At 39.4% G+C, this 21,559-nt stretch overlaps 1 protein-coding gene across 1 annotated transcript in view; it reads left to right on the forward strand.

The window, feature by feature from the left end:
* The window catches only part of ZSWIM6 (zinc finger SWIM-type containing 6), a 159,513-nt gene that overhangs the window by 130,961 nt on the left and 6,993 nt on the right, over positions 1–21,559 (forward strand). The window contains exons 6-12 of the mRNA XM_040977586.1: positions 3,836–4,015; positions 8,296–8,472; positions 8,750–8,896; positions 12,055–12,201; positions 14,214–14,474; positions 18,743–18,878; positions 21,287–21,444. Of these exons, the coding sequence (XP_040833520.1) occupies positions 3,836–4,015; positions 8,296–8,472; positions 8,750–8,896; positions 12,055–12,201; positions 14,214–14,474; positions 18,743–18,878; positions 21,287–21,444 (1,206 nt within the window). The remainder of the gene's footprint in view (positions 1–3,835; positions 4,016–8,295; positions 8,473–8,749; positions 8,897–12,054; positions 12,202–14,213; positions 14,475–18,742; positions 18,879–21,286; positions 21,445–21,559) is intronic.

Consider the following 21,559-nt stretch of genomic DNA (forward strand, 5'->3'; position numbering starts at 1 on the left):
TTATATTTATGCCATTTGGTTCTGGCATAAATGTACATACATTTTGTCATACATTAGCTTAACCGACACCATGGTCCCGGCCCTGATAAAGTCTGCTTTTATCCCTTATGTATCATACTTTGAATACTGTATCTACCTTTGTCCTCCAAATTTGTTCTTTAAAATTGCTCTGCTATTGTATTGGTGCTAATAGTGGCTTTTTTTTTTGGTAGGAGAGGAATAGCTTTTTATGTCTAGCTGTTTGTATTTAGCACACTTAACTGTCTGAGGGGATGTTTGTTGTGAGTGATTTTTTGTTACTGTGTTTGCCTTGAACTTTTATTGTGTGACCTTGATAAACTTACTTGCTGGTTCTAGGAGCTTTTTTGTAGATTAGATGTCTGTGAATGGAGGTCTTTGTAGTTTAGCCCTTCCAACCTTTTCTTGCTCTGTTTGATTGGCCAGACTTTAAATGGAGAGTTTATTGCAGGTATTCTTTGTCAAGTTCAGCTCACTTCAGTTTGCTTACAGCTTTATGATGCAGATATTTGAATTTCTGAATCTGCTGAGATAGCTATATGGCATTTCTACCTTAATCTAATGTGGCAAATTACATTAACTAAAAAAAACTTTATTTGAGAGATGGAGAGGACAGAAAGGAAGGGAGATCTCCCCACAACAATTTCACTTCTCACTTACCATGGACTGGGGAGCCAAAGCTAGGACTTGGAAATTCAATCTGGATCTCCCACGTGGATGACAGGATCCTCCCAGGATCTGCATCAGGAGTGGAGGTGGGAATTGAATCCAAATGAGCATGGCATGTGGACAACCCAACAGCTAGGCCAAACCTGTGCCCCACGCCCTGCACCTGACTGATTTTAGATTATTGTATCAGCCTTCTGTTCCTGGGCCTACATGGCTGTAGTTACTGTTCTTTTATATATTTCCAAGATTTGCTAATACTTTGTAGAGATATTTTACTTTTGTATTAATGAAGCCTATTGGTCCATAGTTGGTCTTAGGATCAGCGTAATTCTGGACTCATAAAGTAAGTTGAGACCATTCTCTCTTCTGTTTACTGGAAGGTACTAAGTAGACTTTTCTAGAAAACATGGGGAGTCGAATATGTGTATATCTACTAAAAATCTGAGTTTTCCATTTAAAATCCTTAATAAGGCAGGTTTCTTTTTTTCCCTCCTTATATATTTTTTAATATTACTACTCAGTAAATTTTTCCCTTCTGTTTTGGCTCTTGGTTTCTTGTTCTTTTTTTTTTTTTTTCATTTTCTCAGGGGGACACTTAGATTATTGATTTGAAACCTGTATTTAATAGTGGAACTTAGTGCTGTAAATTCTTCGTTAGCTCTATACAAGTTTTGATATATTTGATTTTCAGTTAGTCCAAATATTTTCTGATTTTCCCTCTTGATTTTGACTTGTAAATTAATTTTAAGATATATGAAAATTTCCCAAATATCATATCGTCAGTGCAGTTTGTGCATTTTTAAAAAATGGTGGTGATATTTTTCTAATATTGGGACAGAGTGTTTTACAGCTGTCAAGTTTTATTGGTATTCAGATATTTCCTAATTTTCTCTATCTGTTCTTGAAGTTCCAGAATTTCTATTTAATTTTTATTTGTTGTGATCCACTGCCGGGGACTGTCTTTTCTATTCCTCCCAGTGGTGATAACCTTGACCTTACAGTACATAGTTACTGTACTCACCGTAAAATCTCTGACTGTTTGATGATTCTAACACTTACTTGGCATCTGTTGATGTTTTTTTTTCTTCTCACCTTTGAGAATTGGTCATATTTCCCTGTTCATTTGCAAACCTAAAAGCTTTAGAACCCTGGACATTTTGAAGATAGAATTGTAAGAATCTAGTTTCTACTAAAATGCTTCAGAAATTAAAATAGAAAGTTTTTTTAAAGCACACAGTCACCATCTTTGAGTGATAGTTCCAGTGTCAGTTAATTTTCAGGCTAGACTGACCTGCCTTCGATGACACAGCCACAGAGTGAGCATGTCCACAAGCTCCAGGGAGGCTCCTCTCTGGTGCCTGGATTTCCCAGAGCTCCTGAGTCAGGTCGCTCTCCTTTATGGTACATGGCTGTCTAAGTTTCTTGAATGAGATTAATCCTAAACCAGAAGCAGCAGGGGAAAAAAAAGTAATTGCTTCCATGTGCGGTGACTTCTTCAAGCTCCCTTCCGTTCCCTGGTTTGCTTGCTGGTGCCTACTTCTCAGAATCCTCAGGTTATTACTGCGCTTTGTATTTTGTCCAGAGTTGCTAGTCATAATGCATGGGAGAGATATGGTGGGATTAACTCCGGCCTGACTGATTTTGTTTTGTTTTTAATTAGCATTTAGAATGACAGAAATGCAGATTAGAAATATGTGTAGCTTAGATAGGTTGTGGACATTATCATCTTTATTCTTAAATGTTTTATTTACATGAGCTCTCCAGTATGCGATTGCACGCATCCCCAATACAGCAGTGCCATAATGCCATCCCCAACATTTTTATTTGCTGGTGGTTGAAGTTATGTGATATTTAATATATCAGGTGCTTGAGTTGCAGAAGCTTACCGTTTTAAGCATGGAAGCATGCAAAACATCTCTTTTGGATAAATAAACAGAAATCATTTATAGCTTAATTCATTGGTCAACATACCCAATTAAAACACACACTAACTTTTCAAAGGAGAAATGCTTTCAGATGCTTTTAAAGTCCTATTATCTGTCTTATTTTGAAATCAATAAAGTAAAGCCTTAAACTTTGTAAGATATTTACTTGAATTAACTAACTTCTCTGAACAATGAAGAGAGGAATAATAAATTTATAAAGTTTTTCAAAAATCAGTCTACTGATTTGAAAGGCAGACTGGATAGAGAAACATCCGCTGGCTTATTCTCTAAACAAGAGCCATGAACTCCATCCTGGCTTCCTGCCTGGGTAACCAGGACCGGGTGCCTGGGCCATCTTCTGCCTTCCCAGACACATTAGCAGAAAACAGGATTGAAGGCACGGTAGCTGGGACTTGAACTGGCACCCTAATATAATAGTTTAACTTGGCTGTGCCACACAGCCCCCAAATTACCAACATTTAATTATTTTATTATGAATTATGCCTCCATCTAAGTATGCCCATGTCTGAGTTTATTGATTAATGCATAGTGGTTTTGTTAATGCAAAAGCATACATTTGGTGATTTTGTTTATAGAAAGATTGGTTTTTAGGAAATAATTTGGAGAATTAACTTTCAGTGAATTTTCTTTTTAAAAGTTTTATTGACATTTTTATTCAAAGTTCTCACATTCCATTGGTATGGATAATGTATACTAGTAGTAAAATATGATAAACGTTTGAAACTTGTGAGACTGGGAGATTGTTTATTTGTATTCATTATATGCCTTTTGATTGCATGCTTTTTACTGTAAAAGGGTAATCCTAGAAAACGTATTTAATGTTTGTGCCAGATCATTTGGCGTGGTGTGTTGTAGCATCCATGTATAGGATGTTTGTAAACTGGACCATATGACTGTATAGTCTGACTTTGTAGTCTAAAACAGCTTGTAGGTAACAAGTTGGTTGTCGTTAGCATTTGAGAATTAGTTTTCGTATTTATGTAGAGCAGTATTTCAGCCTTTGTTTCGAACTTGGAATCTATTGTTCCCCTTTATTAAACATCGCATGAGGTTTGTGTCTTACCTTAAGGAGAATCGAGTCTTAAAAAACAGCAGACTTAGGTCCATCTCAGTATTATTTTAAATGCTATCTTTAATTGTAAGCTTTGATATTTTAATAACTTTTTGAAGATTACATCCCCTCACCTCTCTCTCGTACTTAGGTGCTCTGTGGATGTGCATCGTTTTAAACCCCCACTGCAAGTTAGAGCAAAAGGCAAGTTGGCTAAAACAGCTGAAAAAATGGAACAGTGTCGATGTCTGTCCCTGGGAAGATGGAAATCATGGCAGTGATTTACCTGTTTTAACCAATGCTCTGCCTCAGGGGGCAAATGCCAGCCAAGGTGAGTTCCCTGCATGATCTGCTTGCTCAGTGTCTGCGTGATTGTGAATGTATGTTCATCATATTCACTGGCAGTTTCATGAGAAAATTCCTCTGTCTCCTTAGGGACTCACCAGGACTCAAGTACTTCTAATATACTTTTTGTGAATATGTAGATGTTTTCGTTTTTTTCCCCTAAAACCTTTGTACACAATTCTCAGAATACACATGAATTAAATTTAGAACATATTTATATTTATGATTAGATTTGAATTTTCTGTTTTAAATTCCAGAAGCTGTATAGTAGAGTTGCTGACATATTACATTATAAAACAAAACACTGAGAGGCTTGGGGAGCTGTGTGTGTTTTTCTCTGTTGGTTAATATATTTGAACTGCTGTATAATTAGTACAAATTTATTTTGTTCTAAAAGATAGCAAAGAAACATTCTACAACTGGATCAGGGAAATGGGATGATGCTGGGGTGCATTTAGATGTGTAAATTCTTCATTGTGAAGCATTGTCCAGTACACCTGTGTCCGTCTATTACAACCTGACAGTACTCCCTAATTGTTTGGGACAACCAAAAAATGTTCCTAGACATTTCCAGAAGAACTTGTCTCTAGCTCCCATCTGGTTTCTAACTCTTCATTGGATCCATTTATTCAGTTCAGGTTTTTACCACTCTTAAAAATTCTTCCTTTAATCTCATTTTCCTCTTTAGCTAGCACAGCATTTTCTGCTCTTCAGGACCACATTCTTAGCCAGCTAACTCTTACAAATTAATATTAAGCTTGTTAATTCATACCACTTCTTTTTATATGATTTTGTGCTTTTTTTTCTTTTTGTGGAAATTTGGAATTTAAAGTTGTGATAGAAGGACGACAGGGATTGTATCAGACAGATTCAGAATCAAAGGCTCTCGTCTCTGTATGTTGGCCACATAGGAGGTTGTACTATTAGCTGTAGAAAGCCAGAAAGAAGCAATCTAGCCTCCGGAGTGAATAGCTCATTTCAACTACCATTTGGCCTCAACAGTGGGAAGGCATGACCTAGTGTCCTAGGGAATATTACAGCTGCTGTGTCTAGAGGCACTGGGTGCCTGCAGGAGACAGCAGCCCCCTTCCCCTTTCTTGAGGAGCTCTCAGATATCCCCCAAGGAAAAAGTCTGCGGCCCCTACTGCAGGGCCTCCCCCAGAGCACGGAACAGGCTCACTAGGACTGGGCCTGTTGCAGTGAGCAGCAGAACCCACTTCTTGGCACCTTGTCTGAGTATGTGCATGCTATGTACACATCATGGACATGTTTGCACATCCATATACAGAGAGGAGGAAAGACAGAGAGGAAGATCTTCATCTGATGGTTCACTCCCCAAGTGACTGCAACAACTGGAACTGAGACGATCCGAACTCAAGAGCCAACAACTTCTTCTAGGTCTCTCATGCAGGCACAGGGTCCCAAGGCTTTGGGCCATCCTTGACTGTTTTCCCAGGCCACAGGCAAAGAGCTGGATGGGAAGCAGGGCCAGTGGGATACAAACCGGTGTCTGTTTGGGATCCTGGTGCATGCGAGGGAAGGACTTTAGCCACTAGGTTACTGTGTTAGGGCCAAAATTTCATATATATATATATGAAATTATATTACTGCTGCTGTGCCTAAATATAATATATATATATATATATATTTTTTTTTACAAAGCTTCATTAAAGATATAGGCTCTGAGTGGGTCTTCAGAAAGTTCATGGAATATGTGTACTATCAGAAAAACTATGCATGGACTTATATTTTGTACTAAGATAAACTTTTAATTTTTTAGAAGAAGAACTTGTTTATTTGAAAGGCAGTTACAGAGGGAGAGACATACAGATGTCCTCCATTCACTGGTTCCTTCCTCAAATGACTACAATAGCCAAAGTAGGGCCAGCTAAACCTAGGAGCCAGGAGCTTCATGTTGACTTCCCACATGAGTGGCAGAGGCCTAAACACTTTTGCAGTCTTCCACTGCTCTCCTCAGCACGTTAGCACGGAGCTGGGTTAGAAGTGGAACAGCAGGAACATGAACTGGAGCCCCCATACTGCTTTGGGTGCTGGTGTCAGAAAGTCCCCCTTTCCCTTTTAGTGCATTTTTCCATAAATTTTTTGAAATATCTCTTATTTCTTCTTTGAATCTTATGGTAGAAATGGAAAACTACGGACATCCAAGATAAAAATCAACCATGGTTTTGATATCTAATTTTTGTTGTCTGTGTACATGATCCATGACCACTCTGTTGCCAATGCTACTACAGATCTTACAGCCTACATTGCTTACTTATGCATCATTTTATTTCACAAGAAATTTTGTTTTGGTCTCAGAGTGAGGCACTGTTGAAAGCCTGGTTCATGTATTCCACATTTCTCTATGCTATATGCAATATCAAATGTTTGGATTTATTATCATTTTAATGGAATTATATTAACAGCTTGCTTTGATTATTGAGATCACAGAGAATAAAACAGGGCAGCATGGTGGAAGGCTAACTTACTGTTTTAATACACAAGTAACATCAAATTAACTTAAAATTTAAAAATTTTCTTATTACAATTTGTATAAACAAAATGAATGAAATGACATTGCTACAATAAGTACAATAAGGACTATGGAACATTTGATGGAGTAACTATGGGCAGTCGTGGAATCAGTTTCTTGCTGGGAAGGGGTGTGTTAAACTTGTTTAGCAGAAAGTCCTAGGAGGCTGTTAAGTGACCTGAACCTTGGGGCCTTCCTTTTCCATTTGCAGTGTATACTTCCGTCTACCGCTAGCATGGAACCTAGGCAAGGGCCATAGCAAGTGTATCGTTATTTAGGCCTTTCAAATGACCTGTCATTCATGCATTTGAAGTATCTGCCACTCAAACAGAGATATCTAAGTTGGCCTGGGCCCAAGCTGAGGTAATGTCTCCCTGTAAGGACATGTCGGAAGCCTTGCACAACAGCTGAGTTGGCTGCTTTTATAGAAAGGATATCTGTGTTTTTCTCTGACCCTGACAGATTGTTGGACCTTGGTCAGTCGCTGAACTTGCTGTTCAGTTCTACCAGCAGCATGGGGGCGGGGTGGACTAGAGGAATTTCCCAAACTCTTCTCTCAGTTATTCTTGGGTTGTTGTGTTTTTCTTTGTGTCTCTGCTCAGCCACAAAGAAGTCCAGTGACAGGGCCATGGAATGTTAACAACTCAGGAAGCTCCAGATTTGGCTTCCATTTAGTTAAGTTTCAGAACAGTGAGGAATTTCTTGAGCTAAGTTAAGTACATGTAAATGGAAATAATTGATGACCCCAGCTTTCAGTTTAGGCTTACAAAGGCTTGTGCCACTGGGAGTCCTGGCAGACGTGGAGCCGCATTACTCTTAGGGTGAGAATGCTCTTTATTATTCCCCAAACATCTCTTTTCTCTGTCAGGTGCTGAGACTTGAGTCCTCTTCGGAGTGTATGCTTCCGCTCTGTTGTGATGCCCTGGCACACACTATGCTGGGGACATCACACCAGCCATGGAACCTGCTCAGGAATCAGGAGACAGCCTGTAGGGGGGCAAGGTAAGTGCGTTGGTTTGTTTTGTAGCTATGTTGTGTGGCTTTGTGAAATGTTAAATAATATGCATTTATGCCCTCTGGGATATAAAGTGACATTTAATCTTTATATCCCAAGAAGCACAAGTTTTAATTGTGCAAAACCGCACAATATAGTTAAAAAATATAACCAAAAGCACAGTCCTTATGCATATCTTTAAAAGGCTGACTGCATCTTCTGGAAGGTTCCATGGCTGGTGTCACATCTCTTGCATAGTGTTTGTGAGAGCAGTTGATCCCATTGGGGCAGCCCGCCACAGCACCTCCGACGTGGGGAGCAGTGAGTTCTCATAGTGTCTGTGAGAGCTGTTGACCCCGGCAGGGCAGCCCACCACAGCACCTCCGACGTGGGGAGTAGTGAGTTCTCATGTTATTTTTGTGCCTAGTGCCTCCTTTGAGTGTATCTGGCATGGAAACTAGACTTGATGGTTCTTTTTGCAGGATGCGTTTAACCTCAGCTTTAAATGGCTGCAGAATGTTTGTGTTTGTTAAAACAAGTGAATGAATGGTGGCTCTTTGGGCTGACTTGCCTCCTAGTACTTAGGATGGGAGAATATTCACCATTCACCCTGCTACATAGGGGTTGCAGGGCAATGTGTGTGGGTGTGTTCATGAACATCTGGCCACAGAACGGTATGACTGATTTATTCACATGTGAATAATAGCTGACACGGCTTTCTGAATTGTGGAAAAAACAGATTCATCGAACAGGCCACATCGGACAGTGTTCACCCGAGCCATTGAGGCATGCGATCTCCACTGGCAGGATAGCCATTTGCAGCACATTATCGGCAGTGACCTATACACCAACTACTGTTACCATGACGACACTGAAAACTCCCTCTTTGACTCCCGCGGGTGGCCCCTCTGGCATGGTAAGTGGCCAAACCGGAAAGACATTTCCATGACTTGCTTCTTTGTTTAGTTTCTATAGCATTATTGGAGTGGGAGGTAGAGCATTGAGGGATTCATTCAAGTGGAGGTGGATGAATGCTTGGCAATAGGAGCTGAATTTTTCATTCAAATCCAAGTTCAGAAATGGTTTCTTGTGTCTTTTTAATGGTATGTTGGGAGAAACATGTTACTGTTAAATCCTGTTTTTATAGAAATATCTGACAGTGGCAACTTTACCCCCTTGACTTTCTGTTTTAGAACACGTTCCTACAGCCTGTGCCAGAGTGGATGCGTTACGTTCTCATGGGTACCCCAGAGAAGCATTGAGACTAGCAATAGCTATTGTTAACACGCTAAGACGACAGCAGCAGAAACAGTTGGAAATGTTCCGAACTCAAAAAAAAGGTGACTATGAAGGAGTTTGTTTCCACTGGAATGGAATTCTTCGGGATGACATCACTAGTTTTTGTGGCGTTCTGGGTGGCTTTTGAAACGAAAGCTGTAGCGATAGCTTGCTCAGCTGATTTTGTAAGAACTTTTAAGCAGATTTTCTTGGCTGAATGTTGCAAGAAAAAATTTTTGCAAAAATCTCTTAGGACAATTTTTGCAGAAGGATTTTTTTTTTCTGTTTGAATAACTACTTAATGTGGCTAAATTACCTAAATACAGCCTAGCCAGATACTTTATTTAGTGAAAGTTTATTTTAATTGCAGCAGTAAGGACCATGGAAGTAGACTTACTTTCTTTCTTTTTTTAATGCTTGCACCGCAGCAACAGGTCGCAGCTGGGTGACCTAAGGCATTGATTGAATCTGTCAGAGTTATATCCCTTGTATTTCAAATGATATGCAGTAGAAGATCTATTTGCCAGAATTGTTAAAAAGATTAGTTAAACTAGTAAAGCCCTTAAAATCTAGCATATTATTTAAGTACTCTAGGACAGTTTAACTGATACTAATACTGTTTTCAATAAATAAATCATGTTTATTTGTTGAATGCAACTAGCACAGAACTCTTGCATTTTTTTTTAGGTTTTACAAATGATATTTGATGAGCTGTCAGTTGACAGAACTGCAACTTTCTCAAATTATTATTCTTTTAAACTTTGAATGAGTGTAGTGATCACAAAGGGTAGGTCCTGATCGGATAGGAAATTGAAGGTTTTGTGTGTACATGTGTGGTGGTTTTTTTTTCTGATGAAGCCACACATGGTTGCTTTTATAGGTGTAAAGTTTATTTTTTATGTGTCTTTGGTGCTTGAAACCAAAATTTATTTTTTGCTTTGTAATTCTGTTTTTAAAATAGAGGAGATCAGTTGCAGTTGCTGGTTTTAGTCCTTCAGTGGCTATACATGCACCTGGAGTAAAGCTAAAATTATTGAAAGCTATTGAAATAGTGTGCAGATTGGAGAAATGCATATTGTAATTTTTTAGCGTCCTTTTCATTGGAAATATTTCTAATATTAACTAGCAATTATTTATGCAGTGGGAAAAATCTAATTGCTAAGAAAAGAGGAGGTTTAGATGTAATGGAAATGTAATAAACCTTCATCGTAAAATCTTGGCCAGTTCTCTCTATATAAAATACATCTCAAGGCCCTCTAGAACTTTTTCTGATCTTTCTTGCCTTAAACACATACGCGTTCTGTAACCAAAGGTGTTTGTTTCTGAAGAGTCAAGGGCAGTGGTCAGGCTTAATACACGTGAAGCACCTTGTATAAAACAAAAGGAGAACCAGCTCATGGTGAAGCTCAGTTTCTTCTTTAAGAAGATGATTAATTTCACTAAAGAAAGTTGATCTTTAGAATTTTGTCTAATAAAAATGTTGGACTAAGAAATGCAAAGACTACTACTGTTGATTTAGATGTGTTAGAATGTGAAAGTTAAACTTTGAGAGCATGCTGTCACCTAGGTGTAGAGCCTTCTTAGACTCACCTTTGTTTTATCCTGCAAGCAGTGAGAGCCTGTTGCAACCTGTTCTGAAGTCTTCCTTGGGTTATGTATCTATTCGTAAATATTTCCCTATTTTTTTTTTTACTGTTATTACTTGTCCATGTTTAGAGATTAGCTAAATTCTGATGGCTGTCAGAAGCCCAAAGTGCCATAGCAGTTACTTGTTGTAGGTCAGTGTTAGAAAATTCAGTATGGGGATGCTTCATAAAGTTCATGGGAAATAGATTTAAAGATAAAATTATTTGGTACAAAATTTTTTTGAAATAAATGCATATGCATATTAGAAAAAAAACACTGTGGAGACTGCAAAATTTGTAGACACCAAGATAAATTTAATCTTTAAATTCCGTTTTCCATGAACTTTTTTGAAGTGCCCTTTTGTTTTGACATTTTCAGTACTGTTTGGGTGTAATTTGTTAGCTTCTTAATTCAATGAGAAGTATTTCTTAATTTATTTTTCTAATTTCTTCAGTTTCCATCACTTGACAATGGAAGTATTTCTAGAAATATAACACTTCTGAGCTATATACATGATTCCCCCCCCCAAAACATACATATTTGATTTTTCCAAGAGGAAAGTATTATTCATGTTGCTTTTTTAATACTGGTTCTACATACAGAAGACAGTGACAAAAATCAAAGAGAAGACTTTCCAAGGACTTAGTACCAGATTTCAATGAATTTTAGTGTTGTGCCACACTGCTTTTCACTTTTATGTACTGCTACTTGAAAGTTCCAAGCTAAAAGACTTCTGAATGAAATTTAGATTCATGGGATGCTTGTTTAACCATTTATGAGCCTTTTTTCCCTTGCATGTTGTTTACAGATGTTGCTATAGTTTGAAAGAGCCACTTTTATTTATTACTTGAGTAAACACTTAGGTGTAAAATACATTATTTACAACCTTGAAATATATCTTAAGACCCTTGTGGCTCTTAGCTCTGTATAATTTAGTCTGTGAGTGCTAGCATCCTATGAAGAAAATAGAAATGCTGTTCTATACAAATTCTATGTTTACCTTTGTAGCAGAGGTTATCTCTAAAAGAGTGTGTAGATCCACAGTAAGGAAGAACTTCCTAGGGTGATAGGTTGGAATGGAGCAGTAGTCGTGTGGAGTCCAGGCAGGTCTAACCTAAGCCATTGTTGTCCTCAAGTCCTCAATTTGAATGGCCCAGGGCATGCTTACTCCTAGGGGAATCATCATAATAACAGTTGCACAGTAACCCAATGGATAATTCTAGGGAGTTTCTTAAGACATTCTGATGCTTCTCTTAAAATTTGGAATTCATTTCACAGCATAATTTAACTGTGTTAACTAGTAGGGTTAACTCACTATCCTGGAAACATGAATTAAAAAAAAATGTCTGGGGCCTGTTCTGGGAATATTTAGGACAGGGTAGGTTAATGTATAGGTGAGCTTTAGAATTGGTGTTACTTAGAAGTTGATTATTATGAAACCTTTTGGTTTGTTTCTTGATTAAAGGGTGATGTCCAACTGAATTAAATACTAGTTTGGCAGAATGTTACTCTTAAGTGGTAAAGCCTCACTTCTCCCTACTTCTCTATTCATTTGCTTTCTACTACTCATCTCTCAATTTCTTTTCTTACTCAGAGTTACCCCATAAAAGCATAACCTCAATAACCAATCTGGAAGGCTGGGTCGGACATCCACTGGACCCTGTGGGTACTCTTTTCAGTAGCCTTATGGAAGCCTGCCACATTGATGATGAAAACTTCTCAGGGTTCTCAGATTTTACAGGTAAGCACATTAATATTTGTCTTATGTGCTTTTTGTTTTTGAAAAGCCTCAATGGCATTGCTCGTTGTTTTCTCACAGTATATTTTATGAATCCATGTAGTTAACAGTACCTATAGTTAGTGGAAGAGCAGGGAAACGAGCCTTTTCGTGCTTTTCAGGCGAGCCTCCTCAAACAAGGGAAACTCTTGAGAGTTGGCAGCATGTGGCAAGTATTGAAAATATGAGGGTACTTCCAAAAATCTATGAAAAGGGAATTAAAAGATAAGTTTATTTAAGTATACAAATTTTGAAATCCATCTTACTTTTTATAATGAGTTTTTTTTGCTTAAGAGCTTTCTTCTACTATTTTTATTAATATAAGGACAGATTTCATGCATTTCATAGATAAGTTCTAAGAAGATAACCATACCTCCTCCTGCCCCACGACAAATTCCCCCTTCCTCCCTCCCTTCTCTACTTTTCATCACTTTTTGCAAAGACATAATCTTAATGCACTCTGTGGATTCACCACTAGCCATAAAAATCAAGCAATTAGAATGTAGGAAGTTCATATTTCCACAGGAGTAAAAAGAAGAACCAGAATTCATAATTATATCACAAAAGGTCCATTTTCCTCCTGTGTATTTTTTGAATCCTATCACATATATTGGAAAGTAACTGATACCTGTTTGAGACTGGTTTCTATCACTAAGTTGCATCTGTTTTGTTGCAAAAGACAGGGTGACCTTTATTAAAACATTTTTATATACATGGATTTTGGAATCTTATTGTGCCAAAATATTTTAATTTTATTTCCCATGACATTTTTGAAATGCCCTTATATTTATTTTCTTTTAACCATAATTCTGTGTCAAAGAATTTTTCTGTGTTTGCAATTATTTTCCAGTACAAAGATAGAAACTTAAGGGTATGCATCCTTACATTTTTTAAAAATTTCTCTAATGGAAGTATTAAATACAATTTATAACTGTTGTGTATCACACATTCCTTTAAAACAGTAGCTTGAGATTTCCCTTAAGCTCCTTGAGAATAAAGAGTTATTCCTCAGAAGACTTCCCAAGGATTGCCCCCTTGTTGCTCCTGTGACATGGTGAACTCAGGCAGCTAATTATTTCACCCGTTCTTATTCCCATGTGGTGAATGCCTCCATGAATTAGGGATGACTTGCATTCTTATCAAGAGGGCCAAGTATGGATTTGAGAAGTTTGATGGGTGAAGTTTGTTGAAGTTTGTTAAAGTTTGTATTGGAGCAGCTTACTGCAGATGTAAGAATGTAGCTTATGACTCTTGGGTAACTGGAGAGGACTTGAAATTGGTTTATATGTGTTGTGTTCTTTACTGTTCTTATTATGAAGTTCAACAAGATAATAAAAGTATGGGAACCTTTTAAAAATGCCAGCCATAAAAGGAAGCATCATGTAATTTTACTGTTACTTTACTGGTGCCTTTTCCACTTTTCAGTATTTTTTATACTATGTCCTCTGGTATTAGTAGTTGTCTTTGGTGACTTTTGTTCAGTGGATTCTGTTTCCCCCAAACATATGCATTAATCACTGATGGCTTTTTTAAGATGTATTATTTAATTATTTGAAAGTAGGAGAGCTAGAGGTATATTTTCCATCCATTGGCTCACTCCTCAGATGGACACAAGAGCCAGATTTGGGCCAGACTGAAACCAGGAGCCAGAAACTCCATGCTGCTCTACCATGTGGGTAATGGGACCAACTTCTCAAGCCATCCTCCATTGCCCTCCCAAGCATATAACAGGAATCTAGAGTAGAAAGGTATATTCAGGATGCAAACACTGCTCCATTATGGGATGGCAGCCATTTGTCAAGTGGTGATTTCACCCATGACACTACCCCACTGATGAGCATTTTTAAAAAATTGCACTTCTGGCTTTGTCAGAGTTAATATTCATTTACTTGTATTAGATAGACTACATATTTGCTCCTATCAAAATACATTCAAAAGTAGTTTCTGAATTCTAATTTCTTTGTGGTATTTTACAGAAAATATGGGACAGTGCAAGTCTTTGGAATACCAGAATGTACCTGCACACAAATTCTTAGAAGAAGGGGAATCCTATTTGACGCTGGCTGTGGAGGTAGCCCTGATAGGACTCGGGCAGCAGCGCGTCATGCCCGATGGGCTGTATACACAAGAGAAAGTTTGTCGGAATGAGGGCCAGCTCATTTCTAAGCTTCAGGAAATTGAATTGGATGAAACGCTAGTGAAAATCTTTCGCAAGCAAGCAGTCTTCCTATTAGAAGGTAGGTTGATAAAGAAGTTTTCTACTTACTTAGCCAATTTGCTTTAGGATGGTAATCTTTCTCGTGTTAGGAGTACTCTGAATGCATTTAATATGGCGGTTAACCTGACTGATACAATAACAGAACATCGAGCACATTTAGACATCTGTCTAAAAAGTAGCGTTGCTGATGTTTGTAGATACTTGAACGTGTGTTCGTTCGTGTGTTCGTGTGTTCGGCTGTTTGGATTTGTAGCATGTGAGCTAGGTGGTCCTGTAAGATAGCCTGTTAGAAATCAGTCCAATTGAATGCCACAGGCTTTGACAAGGACCTTTTTCTTTCAGTTGTCATTCTGAGATCATTGTGATCTTGTTGCGTAGTGAACTTTTACCAGTAGCTGTGTCCCTGTTTGATCAATTAAATAAGAAGTAGAAATTTGTCAGGATTTCAGAATTTCCGACTGTTAAGCGATATCTGATTTTTGAGCATGCCATATGCATACTGAAGGACTGAGAACTGAAGGGATCAATTTCCATAGCTCTGCTTCAGAGGCTTCATTAGGCATAGATTCAGTGAAGAAAATGTCTCACAGAATCTTGAAGGCAAAATCTGATTTTCTTCTTTTTCATAAGGGCTTAACAAGCTTCGACAGGCACTGATTCTCAGAGTTTTTTTTTTTTCACCCTTAAAAGGGTGAAGTCTAATCTTTGGTGCAAATTTCAGTGGTGTCCAACTGATAAAAGTGCTTATAGCTCTTAAGTACTTGAGTGTTGTTACGGAATTCTCTCTGATTAGTAAACTGGTGTTTTCATCTTGCACTCAAGAGGGGATCTGGAGTAGGTAGCATTTGGAGAAATATATGAATATATTTTCTTCAAATCTGTTATATAAATTTATTTACTTCAGGCATGTATTTTATGGGAAAAATGTTCTTCAGTTAAACCTGAACAGCATGCATAATTTTGGTTAAAAAAAAAATCTGATGTGGAATTTCTTCTAAATCCCTCCTTGGTGACTTTCAAAAATGGCCCCAATTATTTAATTATTTTCTTTCAGTTTCTTTCAATACAATTCCTTTCAATATAAACAGTATACTTAGCCACAGCTTTGTAAATGTTGTCTGTTGTTGGCTCTTCTCACTGACTTGATTTCCATCATACCCAAGTTCAAAAAGAAGATGTGTGATTTTCTTAGTTAGTATTGTCTGATGCATGTTTTGTTTTATAAAATAACACTCCAGGTTTATTATTCACAAATATTTTTAAACTTAGTCTCTGGTTAAGTCATCCCGCTCACCAGACATCAGTTGGGCTCTGCTTTCCCAGCCCAGCAAAGTCACTGGTGGGATGGGGGGCGGTGCAGGACAGGAAGCAGTCTGAATGGAGGCCAGTGAACCATTTCTGGAAACTCTGAAATAAAGGAGCTTCATAACTGAGTACGCTGGGTCTCAAATGTCTCCATGTGCTGTCACTGTTCTCTACATTTCAGGGACCAATTTGTGAAAGCCCCAATAATATCAAAAGGGGAAACAATAATCCTGATTTTTGAATGTTAATCATTGGAGAGATTAAGTGCTAAATGTCAGTTGTTCATTATTCATTGCATTTGGATTCAGTGTTTGCAGTAATTATTAATCCACAAATGTTTCTATAATACCTAACTATAATGCTTCTTGGGGGAGATATTCATAACAAAGTGTTGACTAGGCAGCCTAGATTTTGCTAAATAGTACAAAAAGCCAATTGGTGATTGAAACATGGAGAGGGAAGGAATAGTAGAGGTACTCTGTTTGCTCTAAACTGGTTACCATAGTGGCTGATGGAACGCAGGTTTTCTTGTCACAGTTCTGGAAGTGAGGCAGTCTCGAGGTACAAACGCCTGCCCGAGTATACCCTCTGGGACAGGCCTTCCCCAACTGCCACTGTGTCCTCTCACGGCTCAGACAGTGCTGGAGGCCAAACCCTGCACTCCTCATTGCATTTTCATCACTGTCATAAGGTCCCATGTCCAGTGACAATCACACTGGGGCTTAGGACTTAGTTGGGAGGAACATACACATTTAATCCATTTGGCAACTTAAAAACAAAGTAGTCCTGTTCTAGAAACTAAAGTTGCAATATAATATTTTTACAAGTTTTGAAGACTGTTAGATCAGTAAACCATGTTAAAGTGTCTTAAAGGTTGGAAGGATTTGGGGAGGGTCAATAGATGGAGCTTAGATCATGAACAGAAGTGTATTTCTCAGCACAGTGGTGCGACTGTAGTTCATGGAGAACTAGAGAGGTGACTGAGGTCCTCACGTAAAGAAATGATAAGGAGACAGAAATGCTAATGACCAGGTTTCAATCATTGCATGCTGTATAAATGTCTTGAAATGTTGCAGTGTTCCCCATGACTCTGTACAGTTATTGCTTGTTTGCATAGAAAAACACATAAAGCTTTATGGAATATAAAAAATTGTCAAATTATATTAAAAAGAAAAAGATGAATGGATTTGGTAAAATTAGAAATTTAAAATGAATTTGAGTTTGTCTAGGGGAAAAAAACAAGTTGTGTGTATGACTTTCAAAGAACTTAAATAACAATTTAGAACACTAATGGAAAAATCAAAATTAAGATGATCTAGAATGTATTGGGTATCCTATCAGATACACAATTCAGTTTAAGATTTATTTATTTTTATTGGAAAGACAGATCAGAGATATAGAGAAAAGGAAAGGGAGAGAGAAAGATCTTACACCCACTGGTCCACTTCCTAAGTGGCCTCAATGGCCAGAGCTGAGCCAATCTGAAGCCAGGAGCCAGAAGCTTCTCGGTCTTCCATGCAGGATCAGGGTCCCAAGATTTTGGGCCATCCTCTGTTGTTTTCCCAAGCCACAGCAGGAAGCTGGTCGGGAAGTGGAATAGCCAGGACATGAACTGGATCCCATATGGGATCCTGGCATTCCCAAGGGGAAAATTCAGTCATTGAGTCATCACTGGACCCAACTTTTTTTTTTTTCCGAACTGCATTTCTTGCATTCTGAACTGTGCCAGAGTGATATTTCTCATGGAAAATAAGTGTGTTATATCCTCCAAGCAGTAGTGTCATGGTTCATAATTCTAGAAATCAGGAAACAGGTGTCACCCCAAGGTGACATGGAAACTAATTTATGAAACATTTTATCATCACTAAACCTCAGAGTATCTGTGTGTGAAGTTGTTGAACTAACCACTGTGGTTTCCTTTCACAGTGTATTTTAAATGTCTGCATTGTCCTTCTCAGAGCAGCCATCAAGGAGCACACAGGGGAGGGTGGCTGTGCTACCATGTCTGTCAGAATGTGCTAAGAAGTGAATTTTGACAGTTTTTATGTAATTTTGTTCTTGAAATTGGCCTTCTGGAGCTCTGAGTAGTAGACCTCCAGTTACTTTTTTTTTTTTAAAGATTTATTTTTTATTATTTTCTCATTGGAAAGGCAGATATACAGAGAGGAGAGACAGAGAGGAAGATCTTCCGTCCGATGATTCACTCCCCAAGTGAGCCGCAACGGGCCGATACTATGCCGATCCGAAGCCAGGAGCCTCTTCCGGGTCTCCCACGCGGGTGCAGGGTCCCAAAGCTTTGGGCTGTCCTCTGCTGCTTTCCCGGGCCACAGGCAGGGAGCTGGAAGGGAAGCGGAGCTGCCGGGATTAGAACCGGCGCCCATATGGGATCCTGGGCGTGCAAGGCGAGGACCTTAACCACTTGCGCCACCGCGCTGGGCCCTACTTTTTATTTTCTTTCTTTTGCCTGTGTAGGGCATCAAACAAACAGCTAACTGTTTTATATTCATTTTATTTCTTAATTTCTTTTGAGTCCCACTTTCTGGGAAATCATATCTATTCCTGCCTCTCAGTACAAGCTCCTCATGTTGGGAGGTGCAGTTCAGAAGCCTGCCTAGCACTCCACCCTGGCCTGTGTAAGCCCTGTGGGCTGCTCTGGTTCAGGAGTCCCAAGCATCACCTGTGCACCTGCAGCTCAGCTGTCACGCAGATGGGACTGTGTCACATTCTGCAAAGGTTGTATGCTCCCTAGGGTCCATTTCTCTGAAATGTTTGTATTGTGAACATGTCCTGTGCCTTAGTTCTGTAGTGCTCATTTTAGCTGTGGGACAATTAGGAGATTGTCAGGATTCTGTATCCTACTGGAAATTTTTCTGGTATGTCTTTGAGATTGAACTCTTAGCAAATTAGCCTGTATTTTTAAATACACAGGAATGTTAGCTCACTCCTTAGGAATATCAAAATGTGTATGCTCTCTTCCCACAGCCGGTCCATATAGTGGTCTAGGCGAAATAATCCATCGGGAGAGCGTTCCAATGCACACATTTGCCAAGTATCTCTTCACCTCTCTCCTACCTCATGATGCTGAATTGGCATACACAATTGCACTGAGAGCAATGCGGTACGTATTTGCAGCCCAGCGGGCAGAGGCAGCCTACAGTCCCCGCTGGGAAAAATGGACCACTGGCTTTTGAATCCATTCATGTTTCTTGCAGGCTAAAGAAAAGCTGAAGTACTCACTAATGCTTCCTGGATTGTTGTGAGGTTTGGGGGTCTCTGATTATTTGCTTTGCTTTTTATTTACAACAAGGGGAGAATTATATCTTTAACTGCTGTCACACACTGCCTTGTCATGCTTCTTACTTTTTCTTGAAGATGTTATCTGGGACAGAGTACAATTTCAGGCCAAGTTCAACCAGAAAACAACAGTTGAAGCATTCCTGAGTGATTATTTTGAGAGGGGAACTGGTTTTTTGAAATTGTGTTAAATAAGACATGTTGTTGACCTACTGAAAGAAGTGAGGGCAGCTGCTGCATCAGTGTATCTGTGACCAGAAGCTGAGAGGAGACAGAATGTCCATCTCAAGTTGAAGGGGCACAGCAGGGTCCCCAGGATCTGCCTGTCTCGGCTCTGTTTCCAGGCCTCACAAATCTTTGTTCATTAACAACAGAATGTAGTTATGTACCTCTCATCTCTATTTTCACATTAGTTTCTATAATTTTATATTTGTTTCTTTGAGGGAGAGAGTCATCCATCTGCTGGTTCATTCCCCAAATGGCTGCAACAGCTAGGGCTTAGACAGGCCAAAGCCAGAAGCCTGGAAGTCTCCCTCAGGTCTCCCACATGGGTGCAGAAGCCTGAAGACTCAAGCCATCCTTTACTGCTTTCCCAGGCACATTAGCAGGGAACTGGATGGGGAAGCAGAGCAGTCGAGATCAAATCTGTTACCCATGTAGGATGCTGACACCTCAGGCTGTAGCTTAAATCATGGTGCCACCACAGTGCTGGCCCCCATTTTTATTTTAAAGTTATTTACCAAGTTATTTTTTTTTAACCACACATTTGTTCAGGGTGAATTTTCAAGGAGTTGAAGGTTTGTAACCTTTTAGGAAGAATGGGTTGAACATTTGCACAGCATCTTAAACCACTACTCAGGATTCCCTCATCCCATATTGAAGTACCTGGTTCTATTAATGGCCACTGTACTTCCAAACCATCATCTTGGGAGTCTAACCCTAGGAGGCAGCAGGTGAGGACTCAAGTAGGTGAGTCCTGTCTACCCCTGTGGGAGACCCAGGTGGGGTTCAGGCTTCGTGCTCGGGCCTGGCCCAGTGCTGGCTGTGGCAGACAGTTGAGGCATGCAGTAGTGGGGAAGATCCCTCTGTGCACTCTTGTTTGCCCCCGCCCATGTGGGAGACCTGGACTGGCTTACAGGCCCCTGTGGCTTTCACCCAGTCCTCACAGTTGCTGACATTTGAGGGACTGATGAAAACTGGCTCTTCTGTTTTGTTGGTTGAATTTGCTTCTGAAATTAAAAAGTTATTTCTTTCTTAAAGATTTATTCTTATTGGAAAGGCAGATCTACAGAGAAAAAGAGAAACAGAGAAAAAGATCTTCCACTGGTCCACTCCCCATTTGGCCGCATTGGCTTGAGCTGTGCCGATCCAGAGCCAGAAGCCTCCTCTGGATCTCCTGTGCAGGAGCAGGGTCCTAAGGATTTAAACCATCCTCCTCTGCTTTCCCAGGCCACAAGCAGGCAGCTGGATGGGAAGTGTGGAGCAGCCAGGACATGAACTGGTGCCCATATTAAAGGGGGAGGATTGGTCAATTGAACCATTGTGGCAGACCCAGTTATTTCTTTTTAAAAAGAATAAGTAAATGGCACTGACAAAGCAAAATGTGTGCTTTATTATAGAGAATAATTTCTTGTCCATTTATTTTAACCTGAGTTTGATGCCAGAAGTCACTGAATTTATGCAAAACTCTCAAGGGACAGACACTTGAATCAGTTGTGTTCGTCTTCTATGATACGATGGATAGAACATATTGATACAATGGATAGAGCATGTTCTAACTTCAAATTTCTGAAGTCATAAAGAACTATATCTGCAGAAAGTACAGTTGTGTGAAAGGGAGATAATTTTTGCCTTACTTCTGATTTTACTTTGTGTCTTAGTAAGTTAAGCTTTTATTTTAGCTACCCTCTGATTCCTGACTATTGTAAACTGTGTTACATATTTCTCAGGTGTGTTTTTTTTCAATGGAGATAAGATCCAAAGCTAATAGGTATACACCAAGGCTTTTATTTCAGAGGTCTTCAGAGATAGCACATTCATTTCCTTTAGGTTTGGAGAATGAGCAGCTCACAAAATACCTTTAGCATCCAGGCAGCATGCTGCTGTACCAGCTCTTGCTGAACCAGGACCGAACAGTTTCTTCCAGTGTCTGCCACTCCTCCTGACAGGCCTTGTGTTCAAAAAGCAATGGAGAAGCAGTAACTCGAGGCTCTTCCTGTCCTCTCTTTCTAGGTTACTAGTATTGGAATCTACTGCTCCAACGGGAGACCTCACCCGCCCACACCACATTGCATCAGTTGTTCCCAACCGATACCCTCGTTGGTTCACCCTAAGCCACATTGAGTCCCAGCAGTGTGAGCTGGCATCCACCATGCTCACTGCAGCCAAAGGTACTGCGTCGTCCTCCGGCCGCAGAGTTGTTTCCTTGGTTTCTGTGCTTTTCCCCCAGGAAGCGTGTTTCCTACCAGATTCTTGGTAGCAGTGTTACTGTCAGATGGGTTATAA

The sequence above is a fragment of the Ochotona curzoniae genome, unplaced genomic scaffold, assembly GCF_017591425.1.
Source record: "Ochotona curzoniae isolate NIBS_2020 unplaced genomic scaffold, NIBS_Ocur_1.0 contig_2754, whole genome shotgun sequence".
In the NCBI taxonomy this organism is placed as follows: Eukaryota; Metazoa; Chordata; class Mammalia; order Lagomorpha; family Ochotonidae; genus Ochotona; species Ochotona curzoniae.